This window comes from Ceratina calcarata, unplaced genomic scaffold (assembly GCF_001652005.2).
Source record: "Ceratina calcarata isolate Rehan_Ccalc_2016 unplaced genomic scaffold, ASM165200v1 scaffold39.2, whole genome shotgun sequence".
In the NCBI taxonomy this organism is placed as follows: Eukaryota; Metazoa; Arthropoda; class Insecta; order Hymenoptera; family Apidae; genus Ceratina; species Ceratina calcarata.
In genome coordinates this window covers 1,140,420-1,155,131 of record NW_017162322.1, presented here as the reverse complement: position 1 = coordinate 1,155,131, position 14,712 = coordinate 1,140,420, and the positions used below count along the sequence as shown (strand labels likewise).

Below are 14,712 nucleotides of genomic sequence, written 5' to 3'. Positions count from 1 at the left end.
AATATAGTCTTTGATGGCCACTAATTTTAAATATTTGTCAGATTTTTGTTGTGGATAATAAGTACATGAAAATGTCCTAAAATGCAACGCTCGTCCGTTCTTAATGATACGCAACGGTGATACGATGTAAGCGGATACGCGGGTTAATAAGTAACCCTTTTTCTTTCGCCGTCTTCATCTTCTACCCGCGGCGCGAGTTCCGGTTCTGGCAGCTGTTGCCAATTCAGGACCGCGGTGATCGGTCAAGGGTGAGCATCGAGCACACACACCAGCCAGTGTAACGCGCTGTAACGTAACCTGGTGGATGTCGAACCGGTTTCAAAGCGGGGTGGAAGAGAAATTTCGAGGGAAACGAGTCGGAGCCGCGCAAAAAATTCATTTGAATCGCCCCTTAGGGTCGTGCAGAGGTGTCGAAATAATTGGATTTTAATTTTCCTAACGGCGAAACAACAAAAACCCGCCTCCTTTCTCTCCGCCGCTCTTGATCGAGGATCATGAGAATCCGACCAGTGTTTATGTAACGCTGCATTCACGTTTTCGACTTTCCATATTCTTCAACGCTCCCCCTTTTGTTTTCCCACGGGCCACACGTATGAATATTGACGCGATTTCATAATTGTCAAGTGCCTAAATATACAATTGGGAAATGGGTGGGAAGTAATTATTTATACCGTGAATTTACTGTTTCATTGGATTGTGAATTAAATGATGAATTCTGGAAAATTAAAGGATTAATGAAGTACGTGAGCCAATAATATGATATCATTTATTCAGGATGGAATCATTCTGTCTCATTTTTTTTAAATCAAGAGCTTCCCTGACTCAAATGCTCGGATTAAGTGCGTACACTGTACAACGAATAATAAGTGTCTTAACCATCTTGTCCCGGAAGAAGCGACGGCAATAACGGTGCCGTACCTCTCCCCGGCGGTAGATTCCAGGAAACGTTACAAAGGAGGCGAATGTTTTAATTAAATCTCGGTTAAAACGCGAAAACTTCGGCATCGCGCGATGCGGAAGGTTTTTGCGAATTTTCCAAAAGTTTCGCGAGTCGCTTTCAAGGTGGCGATGGACGACGCGGGCTGGACGGAGGCTGGGACCAGCCACGGCCACTTACCATCCCTCGGCCGACGTTTTCCACCTTTCCCCATTCATCCGGCGGGCGCGGTTTACCGGGAATAAAAGAAGTCGCGGAAACAAAAGAACCGCGCGGCTACTTAGCCGAGTACAAATTGTTGCTTTCGCGCTACCCGAGCCCCTAGGACCGAAGGGAATTTAAAAGTTTCCACCGAACTTCCTCCTTTTCACCTCCATCGTTCCCTTCACCCCTCCCCGTCCCGATCGTCTTCGAACGTCGTGGGACGGACTGGATTCGCGTTCACGGCTCGTTAGCCGTGCTTCCTTTACCTTCGTTTCGGTTCTGCCACGTAAAAGGACAGCGCCATGTACGTTTCAGGGTATGGATGTGGTAGGCGAGTATCGATCGCGACGGAGACCGTCCCATTAAATCGGTTGCATCGTGCGTGGAATACGCGTATGAAACAATTAAACGCGGCATTGTCTATCGCGGGGCTCTATACTGAGTACCGTTGCTCTAGAGACGCTCGGTCATCTACCTATTAGTATACGGATCTTTCCCATATACAAGATTCCTCAAGTAAAGCTTCGCCCAAGCAAGTGGTATTTATTTAGTCATTTTTTCTAGAAATCAGGTGGATCTTGAACCGCCACGGCGGTCAACAGTAGTTTTGTTCATTTTCTTAGACGTACAACGAATTAGTGTATCAAGCAGATTTTGAAATGAAATTAAAATGTGATTCCCTAATCAAATGTTTACTGTAAACATATCAATGTGGTAAGACGAACCGGTAGATGCCAATTTTTACTAGTTAAAAAGTCAAACAACTATCAACGCTTCAGCTATATTTCTTATTTAAAGTTTTAATTGATTCTGTAATTTAGTACACGAAGTTTGTTGCGCACTAGTGGAAACATTATTTTTATATTATAATCAGATTTTTATATCTTGTATTGATTCTTTCCTCGGAATTACTTTAATCCATTTCGGTTAATGAACGTTTGTTCTAATTGGAAATACGTGTGCATATAGAATCCTCAACGAATGCTATTAATCAGTTAAAACTAGCATCAACCAGTTCTGTGATATTTATAATTTTATAAAGAAGCGCATACACGCACGTAGAACATGCCAGCTAGCCAAAATAGAAAAACACTGACGACAAAATGTGAACGAAATTAATAGAGTGATTCGTTGATGAAACACTCAAAAGTCCAAAAGAAAAGAAAAAGCGAAATCGCTGAACGTGCGGGAAGAAATTAAAAAAAAAAGATGAGAGAGAGAATACAGATAGAAGTTATGAGACTACGTCGAGCCTGTGAACGAGTCGAGGGAATAAAAAAAAAAGAAGTTGCAGGAAGCTGTATGTGACGAAAGGAGAAAATAAATGTAAAGGGGATTTTGAACGGGCTGAGTGTTCAACTCACTCGTTGCAGGGTGGACCAGCATTCCTCGATGGTGATGTTGCCCATTCCTCCGCCTCCGCCGGCGCCTCCCGCACCGCCGAGTCCCGCCGCAGAGGCACGAGACTATCGGGCAAGACAGGAGCCTCGTGTTAGTTCACTTTTGCGCTTTCTTCCCTATTTCTTTTCATCTACCCCCTCTATCGTCGGCGACAATACAAAATTTCGATCATCGCTCCTACCGCTAAGTTAGAGTAATTACAATACGGTGACTGTCTTCCGTTTGTCAGAATAACTAGGAATTCTCCTGCGGTGATTTGGAAAGCGATGAAGAAGATTTGTATAGATTCGTTGAAGTGGGTTGTGGAATTTTTGAAAATAAATTGTGAAATTCTCGAATTTGTAAAGAGTTCGAAAATATTCTTCTATCGATCCTGTATTTGAGAATAGCCAATTAAATGCGAGATACTGATTAAAAAACAGAGAGGTTGTCCAGATTTGTTCGTTCGGTAGATTCTGTAGATAGGATCCCGAGTTATTTATATTTCCTCTAGATATTTATATAAAGTACAATCATTTGCAAATTCTCTACAGTACTAAATTAAGAATTTTAAGTTTAGTACGTCATTTGTTAATTACCATAGACATTATTAAATTGTCATATTGAGTTGATCGTGCCGAACAGTGCACTCGATTATCAATTAACGTATTACATACGCCTACAGCAAATATTGCGTCACCTGGAACGCGGGAGCATGTCTGTGACACGAAATTAAAAGATTTACTTTTAACGATTATTCAAACATCCTCTTATATCGACTAAATATTTAACATATCCAGTATATAAATCATCCTACTGTATGTAAAAAAATCGTGAAACAATGCGTATAAGTGTACATAGATAATTGTAAGGCAGTGAACATTTCTAAAGTCCAGTTAAGTGTTTTTCTCTGTATTAACATAGACAGTATAATGAGAAACAATCTTATCGTAAGTACGAACAGAAATATAGAACATAAATGACAATAAAAGAAGAGGCATCAGTTGAAAGCTGTTGCCTCATAATCATAATTAAAAACGAAACGGAATATGAAAAAATGTGTTCCCAGATAAATAACCGGATTGTTGCGTAAAGCGAAATAAGTGTTCGGATTCGGATTAGCTTAATGTCGTTTTCGGACGTAGACGAGGGACGCGCGTCGCGTCGCGTGGATATATTTACAGTGTTTCCTCGTATCGGGGCTCGCGGGCTGCGGCATCGCAGAAGCACGCCGCGATATTTTCTCGTGAACATCTTCTCGGCCGTACCGTATGACGTATGCGCGTATAGTATTATCTGTGTTGCGCGGGTCAAGAACCCCGGGTACGACGACGACGACGACGACGACGACGGCAACGGCGACGAGGACGACGAGGACGAGGAACAGCGACGCGTGTATGCACGTATACTGCGTGACACACGGGTCTGTGTATCCGCATCTGTGGCCGCATCGGTGTGCGTGGGCCGCGTTTGCATTTGTGGCCCCGTGACTCTCTCTCTGAGCGTGTGCGTGCCTCCGCTCTTTGTAAGTACGCGCGCGCGAACATTCACTCTCTCTTGCTCTCCCTCTCTTTCTGTGGCCCGCACGCTCACTCTCCCTCTCTCGCGTTTCTCGTCTTTCTATGTGGTACGCGTCTACGTGTGCACGGGAGATGCGGTAAGTCAACGTATTCAACGGCGTGCGTGTGAACCGTGGTCAGTGTATCTCGGTACAGTCGCGGATTCAACCAGTCAGCGAAATTGTCGATGATGTACGTACGCCGCGATTTATTGAAAGTCATCCAGTTAAGCCGATACGGACGTTTTCCCCGTATCCTGTCTTCGCTCGTGACACCACTGACACGTATTTCTTTCCAATTTCCCTGCATCTTTTTTTTTCCCCTCCCAACGCGTTACACGCGATTCAAACGGCTCGTTTGTCATTCTCGTACGCATTCCTTTTTTTTTTATCGAAGAGTTGATTGAATTTATAGGTAGAACGCGGTCAAAGATCAGATCTTAGAATAGCTAACGTCGTTATCGACGAGAGAAACGGGAGTACGTAGAAGATTCAGTGGAAAGATCGCGAGACGTATTTTTCAGTTGGTATTGTTTCGAAGTATTGTCAATCGGCCCAAGTGAATGACCCTATTTATCGGCGCATTATATGCACTTTTATCGCGGTCGCCTCGTCCCAGTTATTTATCTCTCCACTCCGCAGTTAGAGATGACAGAGTGAGAGAACTCTAACCGAGATCAGGAAAATAAAAGCAACATAAAGAACTCATAGAATAAAAAAAGGAAACCAATAAAACCTACCCTCCGCCACCATTATGTACACAGATGAATCATATTAAGTTCTCACCTGCAGCTCGTTGACGAGTTTCTCCGTGATGCTGGCGTCGTGCGAGTCCTGGCTGGTCGCTCCGGGACTCAGCATCGAGTTCTGCGAGTTTTGTTGCTGATTCGTCGACATGTTCATCCCGGCTAGAGCGCCGTTCTGCGCGATGCTGCCAGCCATGCTCAATGCTTGTTGTTGCAAGTTCTGTGACAGATTCTGTGCCTGCTGTTGCAAATTTTGCGTCAGGTTCTGCGCTGCCTGTTGCTGGAGCGCCTGCTGGCTCAAACTCTGGCCGAGATTCTGGGTCAAATTCTGCGCCTGCTGTTGCAACGATTGCGACAGGTTCTGCGCCTGACTCTGGATGTTCTGTTGCAGGTTCTGGCTCGCCTGGCTCAAATTCTGTGGTTGGTTCAGCAACTGTTGCTGCTGCTGTGGCGACAGATTCGGCGTGAGACTCTGCGCGAGGTTGTGTTGCAAAGTTTGGCCGAGGTTCTGTTGCATGTTCTGTGTCAACGCCTGGGTCAGCGCCTGTCCGAGGTTTTGATTCAACGCCTGAGCCGCTTGGACCGCCTGGACGGCCAAAGACGGACTCGAGGATTGGGACATCGTCTGCTGTGCCTGTGCAAGACTGTGCAGACTCTGGGCCATGCTGGACGCGATCGCGCCTTGGTGGTCGGCCTGCGGCGAGGGTGTCGTCGGCGCCGGCGAGGACTGATGTTGTCCACCCTGACCAGTTTGCTGGCCCATCGACATCGCGTGCTGCTGCTGTTGCTGCAACTGTGGACTCCCGGTCTGTCCTAGTCCCGAGCCACCGGTCTGCTGTACTTGCGGCACGTTCTGTTGTTGCTGCTGCTGTTGCTGCTGTTGCTGCTGCTGCTGCTGCTGACCCAGAGGACTGTGCATTTGTTGCACTTGCTGATGTTGCTGTTGTTGGGAATTCGATATAGGACTATGCTGTATCCCGGGTGAGTGCTGAGGCGGCCCTCGCTGCGGCTGCTGCCAATAGTCCGACATCTTAAAGACGTGTTGTCGCAACGCGTGAAGGTTCGCGGCCGCCGCGGTGACGGCCGACGTTTGGACCTCCATTGGTTCCGGTTCGTTTTCGAGGTCCGGTTCCGGGGAGCTGCAAGGATCCTCGTCCTCCTCCTCGTCCTCCCTCTCGGTAATATCTTCGTCGTCCTCGTCGTGGATCCTGACGGTCCTCTCCGGCTCGTGACCTCCCCCAGCAACACCAGCAACACCAACACCGGCGGTTCCGCCGGCGCCACTTCCGCCGCCGCCACCTCCACCGGGTCCACCGCCACCACCTCCTCCTCCGCCTCCTATCCCACCCCCCGAATCGCCAGAGTGGAGATGATTCCCCGGGTGATGCTGGTGATGATGTTGCTGTTGAAGGTGATGGTGCGTACGCGAATCCGGATTTTGACCCAGCTGTTGCTGTTGCTGCTGCTGCTGATGTTGATGCTGCTGCTGTTGCGGCTGTTGTTGCGCTTGCTGCTGCGGATTGTGTTGCTGCTGTTGGTGTTGTTGCTGTTGCTGTTGCTGCTGCTGCTGCGGATGGTGATGCTGTTGTTGCTGGTGGTGATGGTCCAAGCCAAAGTCGGTTTGGGCTTGCGTCTGGGCACGTAGGTCCAGGGCCGCCGTCGCGTCCGAAATTTTGAGGCCTTCGCGAGAAGCCCGGGCTACCCCCTTCCGGCGCAGCTTGCCCGCTTTTTCGCACCCCTTCCGGTAAGCAGCTCGACGGCCGGCACACTTCCGCGCTCGCCGCCGTTCCTTCCTATCGTCTCCTCGTTCTTCTAGCCTTTACGCCGCGCGTCCTGTGTTATCGCGCGTAGCCTGTTAGGCCCGAGGATCCTCTCCGTCCACGAGCACGGAGAACGATCCCTTTCGTTCGACGTGGGCGGCGGGCAACGTCAGTTACTCGCCACCTGCTTCGACTTCCCGGGCCTGCTGCCACCCGCTACTTCGCTCATGAAACTTCTCTTGCCCGTACACCTTCGGCCCTACGATCCTTTTTTTTTTCTTCTTCTTTTACCACTGCCGAGCGGATTATCCTCGGCTTCTCTCACTCGTCGTAGTCACAGTTTCGCCGGCTCGTTACTCGCGTTGTTGTTCGCGAACACCAACGTAATTTCCCACTTCGCTTGATTTTAAGGAAAGTAGCGATCGCTCCCGTAACGTGATCTCACTTTACAGATTTTCGTCACTGATTCGTGCGTCTCCGTAGTTCGGTGGTTCTTCTCTCCTTCTTCTTCTATTCTTTTTTTATGCTTCTTCTTTAGCTCCTCCTTCCACTGGTCTGCATTGATACTTTTTTATGTGTGGGTGTGTGTTTATGTGTGTGGTCGTGTGTGTATTCGATGAATCGATGCGCGCTCAATTCGGACGTTCCCCGGTAGAAACCCTCGGAGAACAGCCTATTTCCTTTGTTCTATCTAACTTAAAGTCTATCGTACACTTAAGTTTAGGTTAAAATTCACGATTGCCCAGCCCGGACGGTGTGAACGAGAAGGACAGTCCGTGCGGACGCGAATCGCGACGTAATGCGATTTGAATATATCGGTCGAAAGGTCCTCTTCGGAGTCGTGGTCCTCAAGCTGGATCACCGCGCTCCCGGGTGTCGGAAATCTCACCTCAGCGGATGATCGCTGCTCGTCCCGTTTTGCCCTGAGTAGTTCTAGTAGCCCCGTTTATGTGCGTGTATGTGTGTGCGTGTGCGACGCGGAACGCTCGCGAGCCCTTTATTCCCTTGTTGCCCGATCGGTTGTTCGTCGAAAAAAAGGGCGCCGCGTGTCGATAGCGCGCGCGAGTGTGCGTGATACTCTGTGTGATATCTTTGAACCGGGACGGCAGTTCCTCTTCCCTCGGCGATTTCGGTCACTCCGTTCGCGTTCGTCGAAGACGATCTTCCTGGTCCGTCGATTATATCAGCGATTTCTGCTGTTGTCGACTCTCTGTCTTCCACGTTCGTTCAACGACCGTTTTTATACCCTTTCGTCCGTATTTCCTTCTCGCGTCCGTTCACGAATCCTCCTCGAAATGCGACTCTAGGGTATTATTTTTTATCTCTTCATTAACTCTTTAAAAGGAATTCTATTCGATTATCGATTAAACCGCTCGTCGTTTACCGATATATCGTCGATGGTAGTTGTGGTTGTTTCTTATTATCGTTTAGGTTTAATAATATTGCACTTAGGTACACTCGTTTTTTGAACACACTGAAATATATATGTATGCGGCGCGAGGTTCTTCTCTAACGAGCTTCTTCTTCTTCTTCTATCTTCTTGATCACTCGATTCTTCCTCTTCTGCTCCTTCACGTCCAGATCTACCCTCGATTTCAGATCTCTCTATCTCGTTATCTCTTTTCACTTTTCCCTCTACTCCTTTTTCCTATCTCTCACTTCGCTGTCAAATCACTTCCGTCGCAAAACAAACCCCGCTTCTATGCGTCTCGCTTTCGCTCTTCTTTTGCTCTTGTGTTCCTCCGCTTCTTCTGCTTCGCTCGTCTTATTCTGCTTCTTCCGCTTTGTCCAGTCTTCCTCTCCTGCGCGGGTATCTCTTGCTGCAACGCGTCTCCCGCTCGAAGCTGCAATTCAGAAAGAAGAACGATATTTTTATCCCGCTCGAGTCTCTCACCGGCGCGACGCGACGCGTGCCGTTAATCGGCTTCGACGAACGTTTATCACTATCACTATCATTTGGAGGAAATACGCGTTTGATTAACAGTATGCATGCAACGATGTTCTAGGCTATCACCGGCGGGCTGCAAACACGCCTCTTTGACGAGCTCGCACTGAACGCGACCGAAATCTCGTTTAAGGATTTGTTCTGTCACTCGCGAAGAAAACGCTCTCTTCTCATCGTATTCACTGACACACGAGCTCTCTTCGAACGTCCGTCGCGAAGGGTTTTCCTCAATAAACCAAAAATCACAATTGCCTGATTCCATTCTCATCCCTTCTAATTGTGCCCCGTGTTAATTTTTGATTAATTCGATTGGATATGTATAGAAAAATAGGTGTATCAGTAATGACAGCCACTTCGACACACGATATTGCAATGTGACATGTTGTTACGACGATGATTGAACGAGAACCGAGGATGCTGAGACAGTCTTTCGCTGTACACTTTCAGGAGAAAAATTCTATCTGTCGTCGAATGTTATTCACTCTCGTCTTTTAACGACGATCAGGAATCGATGAGAATTTTGAAAATGGATCACCAATTTTCTACGCGAAGATCGAATTCGAATAGTTGACACTTGGAACTGTCAATGTTCAGTGTTGCACTGTTTCACATTCGGCAATTTTTTTTAAACGACGCTTGCTTGCTTCGTTAGAGATTTATGAATTTTCGTTTGATCGCGACAGGTTCGGTCTTAGAATCGTTTCACGAGAACACGTGTGCCAGGGGAACTCGCCTCGCCGTCGCGTCACGATTTTTCGTTAATTCGCAAAAAATAGACTGCGGATTTGAAGCATGTACACGAGAATTGAATGTACGAAACATATCTGAAGAGGAACACATCGTACGTGTAATAAGATGCGAAACTTTTGCGAGCAACATATTTTAGCAAAAATCATGATCAAAGTGGAACGTCGACTGAACGTAAAAATCCAAATTAAAATACACGTAACGTCAGAAGGAATTTTATGCACATTTCTAAAAATTGACACTTGAAAGATTTGGCACAAAAATCCGCAGTCTAACGATAGTCCGGATGCACTGTAGTTCAAAGTAAAAAGAGGGGTAAGGAGCAATCGACACGAATTTGGTGGAAATTAATGGAAAGAATCGCGATGTCATTTTAACAGTCCTCGCGGTAACACTCGTGGTTTTCACATTGAAACACTGGTCTTTTTTTTCCAAACCGTCCATTAGCGATCCGACGAGTCTTTTGCACGTTTCCCTCTTCCTCTCTCTTTCCATCATTTAACGTAATTAATCGATTAATTGATTGGATAAAACCGAACGAATGTAGCGTGGAATATTAAAATCTATCGCGTTTTTCCATCACGTCAACGACACGGTGAGACGGGATCGAACCACGGTTTAAACTCTTTCAGTGACAACTCGCACGGTCGTATATAATAAAACGTTTGCTGGGCACAAGACAATTTGAGACGTCGAACACGAGAACGGTCGTTGACTCGTTTGTCACGTTCGACGGAGGAAGACAGTTTCCCGAAATCACCTTCGAAATGGGAATCAGCATCGTCTGACGACTCCACTCGAACGATCTCGCGTGGGAACGAGTAAACGAGAAACGACAAATGGGAAGCGAGAGTACTGATAAATAATAATTTTCAGCAGGTCGTTCGAGGAGCGAGGCTGGTCACCCTCGTCTCGTTAATTCCCCGACGCGGGTTCCTCCGTTCGCGTTTCGGCCGTATCTTAACAAGGCACTCCATTTCCGGCCTGACGCCGGGGATTAAGAAAGGATCGAGCCGTCGACGATCGCGACGAAACACTGCAGACGACGATGACGTGGTGTACCGGGCATGTCAGCGAACCGGGATGGAGGGGGTGGATCAACGGTGGTTGGCCGAAAGAGGGGAAAACTGACCAAAATCACGGTGGAAAAAAGGAACGAACAAACGAGGAAAGGAACGAGGACTCTCGCGTCCACCGTACGGGGATCAACCGCGGTCACTTTTTTTCAAAGTCCCGCGCGAGCTGTCAACGGCACTGGGAACACGCGAGAAACGGAGTCGCGGAAGCGATGCGAGAATCCGAGTACTCGAGAGGCAGAAGAGAACGTTTTCTCGGTGCAGAGGCAGAAGTCGAAACATCGGGAGACCGTCGAAGGATACGCGCGTGTCGGTCGTGAACGCACTTGGTCGACTTCTCTGCTCCTTCGTTCTCCTTCGACCGCCGAAGAAATTGCGAAGATTCGTAAATCTGAACACCGTATCGGGCAAAAGACGGTACGTCGTTGCTTCCAGACGATGGGTATCCTGTGGTAAGTAGTGAGTGTCGCGAAGACGAAGTGGCACTACGACGACGACGACGACGACGAAAACGGCAAACGGCAAACGGTAAACGACAACGGCGCGTGTGTATTACGATCCGAGGAAAAAGCTCTCTCCTCTTCCGCGTTCTCGAGTCCTTGACGGAGGAGGAACCGAAACTGACTCGGGTCTGCGGCTCGCGAGAAACGCTAAGTCCTTCTCCGTCGGGGGCCGGTGGTGGCGCGCTTCTCAGACCGCGTGCGTCTGACTAAAAGCCACCCCCTCGTGCCTTAAAGAACGCGTGTTCGGGTAGGGGCGTTGTCTTAGGTGGTGCGCGGTCGCGAAATTTCTGGCTGCCTCCGGCACCCTTCGCCGGGCACCGTTTTCCGTCTAAGAGACACCCGAAGCGACGCGAGGGTCCCGCGAGGACCCGGGCCCCGGCCCAGGCTCGGCCGACGTCCGACGTCCGACCCTTCACCGGTCCTCCCACGACCAAAATCTACCTCCGAGAGGACGAAAAACTGAGCCTGCTCTAGGACAGCAGTTTTCAAGCCACCCCTCTTTTCCTTCGCCCCCACCAGAAGGCAACGACTACGAGGCGCGCGCTCTACGTCTCCCCCTTTTCCTCGGCGCTCTCTCCGACCCGAGAAGCAAACCACCCCTCTCGGCTTGCTCCTGCTCCTTCTGCCGTGTGTGCAAACCTCCTCGGGTTTCGGTTCTGCGGGGGTGGGGAACTCTCCGCCGACGTCTCCGTAAGGGGTAGCTTTCCTACAAGGGGTGAGAAAGAGAGTAGTGGGAGACGAACCTTCCCTCGTCTCTCTTTCTCCCGTCGCTTTTCCCTTTTTCCCTCTGTCTACCTTCCTCCGCGGACACCGAAGCTCTCTTTTCGTTTTTACCGCGGGTTTCTCGATTCTCTACCCTCGTCGCCGTTCTCTCTCTCTCTCTCTCGCGAGGAAGACTCCGCGAAAAGACGACCCGTGATCATCCTTGTCTGCGTGTAATCACCCTCCTCACCCAAAACTTACGTCTATCCGGTCTCCCATATAAACGCGCGCCTACTTTTCTTCCGACGGTTCTACCCAAGATTGGCCTTGAAAACTCCACCCGGAACTCGGGAAGACGCGCATAACTCGCGCGCGTACGCGTCTTCGCTCTCCTCGACTAATTTTTCCTTGGAAACTTGCGATACTCGAGCCGAGGTACCTCTCGTCCATGTAAGGATAGAACATATGCATGCGAACGTGCGAACCTCACGACCGGATGAATTCGACTGACCGAAAAATTGTTGCCGAGGGCTCTTCGTGTAAGGGGGTGTACGCCGGCAGTCTGAGGTACGGATAAAAAGAAGGGGACCGTCGTATAAAAATGGCCTCCTCCCTTGTGCATCGCTTATGGCCACACACGCGTGACTAACCAGAACGAGGGGGAGTGGGACGCGCTTTCTTTTTTATCCCTACCCACTGCGCCGCACGCGAACCCTACGAATCCGATTTTTTTATCGATCCACGGTGCCCGAAGTTTTTCGTCTAAGCCAGTTTTTCTTATCGAGCCAAGAGGGCCGATCGTTAATCGGTGGAGTTCCATCTGCGAACGTCGTGTGAATTCCCAAGCGTTTCAAGGGATCCCGATCAAGAGATACCTGCATGGATCGTCGACCTCGAGGAGGACGTCGACTTTTCAACCGGAGGCGTGATGTTCATTTCATAGCCGAGGCTGGTCGATGGTCATCCTACTCGTCTTACGCACCCTCGCCTCCTCGTCGAATAGACGGCCTCCTTCCCTTATTCTCACCCGCTCCCTCCCTCCCATATCTAACGCGCGTTTCGTCTAACGTGCCACCCCACCACCGCAGAACGAGGCGAAAGCTTTCCATCCCCATCCCGCAGCGTCTTTCCCCTCTGTTCGTGCTCTTCCGTCATCCCTCTCTTTCCCCGTAGCCCGTCACTTGCTCCCTCGCGGACCACCTTCGCCACCCCGTTGTGCTGTCCTTTTACGCTTTTCCCTACCTCGTCGCCGTACGGCCTTCGACCCCCACCAGCGGGTGACGATCCCCACGCGGCCGCATTTTTACCTCGGTCTCGTCCTTTTTTCCACGTGTACGCCACGTGGAAGTGTGAGTCGCCGAGGGCGGAGAACCGCGAGCCCTCTTTCTCATTTTTTTCCCCCGATCCCGACTGCGTGCACGCAGCGTCCACCCTCTCTGCTTTATACGTTCTTGCTCCGTTTCACGTGGTCCCTGTTTCAGATAGGCCTCAAGCCTCCGTAAGAAAGCCGTTTGAGCCGCGTCCGTGAACTTTTCCGCCCTTCCCTTATCTCGTCGCGTCGCCCTTACGCACGTGCAAACACGGGTAGCCATGCGTGGTTAAAGAGCGTGCTCGATGGACCACCCGAGGTTTTCTTACCGTGCCCGGGTTCAAAGAGTTCCCGCCGATCGACCCTTGGCCTCGTCCGATCGCCGGTCGAAAAAATTGTCGGGAAGAAGGAGAAATTGAAAACGCGGAGCTGATTGGAAGAACCGTGGCGGGACTCGTACAACAGATGCCTGCGCACTTGCGTATTTTCTTTTGTAACTTTTGCTGCCACGCATCTGCATAAACACGCGAATCGGTGGCGCGGCTGCGTGGGAGTGATCGAACTTCCGGTCGCGACAGGCTGTTACCGGAGCGGCTAAGAATTCGGCGCGGTTGCGAAAGGGAAAGTATGTACAGAAAGCAGATAAACGCGTGTACTCGCACCGTCGTACGTGTGTATGTAAATCCACACGCGTATGAAGCATGCGATGTATGCACGTGTGTATTGATTCACAAATTATTTCCTCGTACGAAAACCGTCACGATTCTTTCTTTACCAAATATGTTAAACGAGGCAAAGGAAGTCTTCTGTCTGTTAATCCCCCGTTTACTGACCGATCAAAGTTATCTGCAATCAAATAACCGGGTAGGCCGAGTTACCGAGTACAGTCCGCGGCATAAAAAACAATTTCCTTTGCAAGTACTTCGATGATCGAATTAAAACTGTTCCTGAGAAAATGTTCGAGTGTTCAATTAGTATTATAGTATATGAATTACGTTTTCAACCTCGTTTCAGTTTACGAAAAAAAATACCAGCGAGATGTGTTTAAGAAATCCATTTTACAAAAAAACTGAATGTACGTCAAACAAGGTGTTACAGAAAGATAAGACTGTAGAAACATGTAACTGAAAGTGTCAAATTTTTACGTGGACGTTACGGGAAAAGCGCGGATGAATTTATGGGCAGCGGCGTTCCAGGGATAGTCAGAGTCGAAGGCGGTTACCGGGCATTGGGCAATCGAGGCTCCGTTTTAAATTACAAATGAAGAGCCCAGCCGGGGTAAAAACAGGTGAGAGCCGAGAGGCCTCGGTTCACGGACGGGGGTGGGTGGATCGCGAGGTGCATGTGCAGCTTACGGGCCCCTGGGCCCACGAAACGACCAATTGCACCTACGTACGCGTGCACACGTTCATGTAACGTTTCAGATCCCGATCCCGATCCCGATCCCTGGCCGATCGGCAGCTGGAACCCAACTGACGGAAGAGAGAAGGATAAACCTAGCCGCGGTCGGCGCATATACGAGGCCCAGCACGTGCACTTGCATCTTGGCTCGGCTTTGGCCAGTTGTGCCGACGCACCGCGATTCCCTCTTTTTCTCTTTCTCATTCCCTTCTTTTTCTCTCTATGAATCGATTCGATCGACTCGGCTGATAGAACGGCCACGGCTTTGCGTAGGAAGACATTTGTCTTCTGGCCCTGATCTTGCCTTCTTTCTTTCGATTGTGCGTCCGCCTTCCCGGCCAAAACCCCCGGCCTTCTCTTTCTCTCTCTCTCTATCTCTGTTCAACCGCCTTCGATGCCAACCACGTTTTCTCGATACACTCTTTGAATACACTCGTACACGTA

The 14,712-nt window shown here is 49.4% G+C and overlaps 1 protein-coding gene across 1 annotated transcript in view; it reads right to left on the bottom strand.

The window, feature by feature from the left end:
• dati (zinc finger protein datilografo) overlaps positions 1 to 6,644 on the bottom strand; it is a gene marked incomplete at its 5' end in the record, with an annotated part of 63,933 nt that extends 57,289 nt beyond the window's left edge. The window contains 2 exons of the mRNA XM_026814438.1: positions 2,506 to 2,607; positions 4,866 to 6,644. Coding sequence (XP_026670239.1) covers positions 2,506 to 2,607; positions 4,866 to 6,644 — 1,881 coding nt within the window. The remainder of the gene's footprint in view (positions 1 to 2,505; positions 2,608 to 4,865) is intronic.
• Positions 6,645 to 14,712: the final 8,068 nt, after the last annotated feature.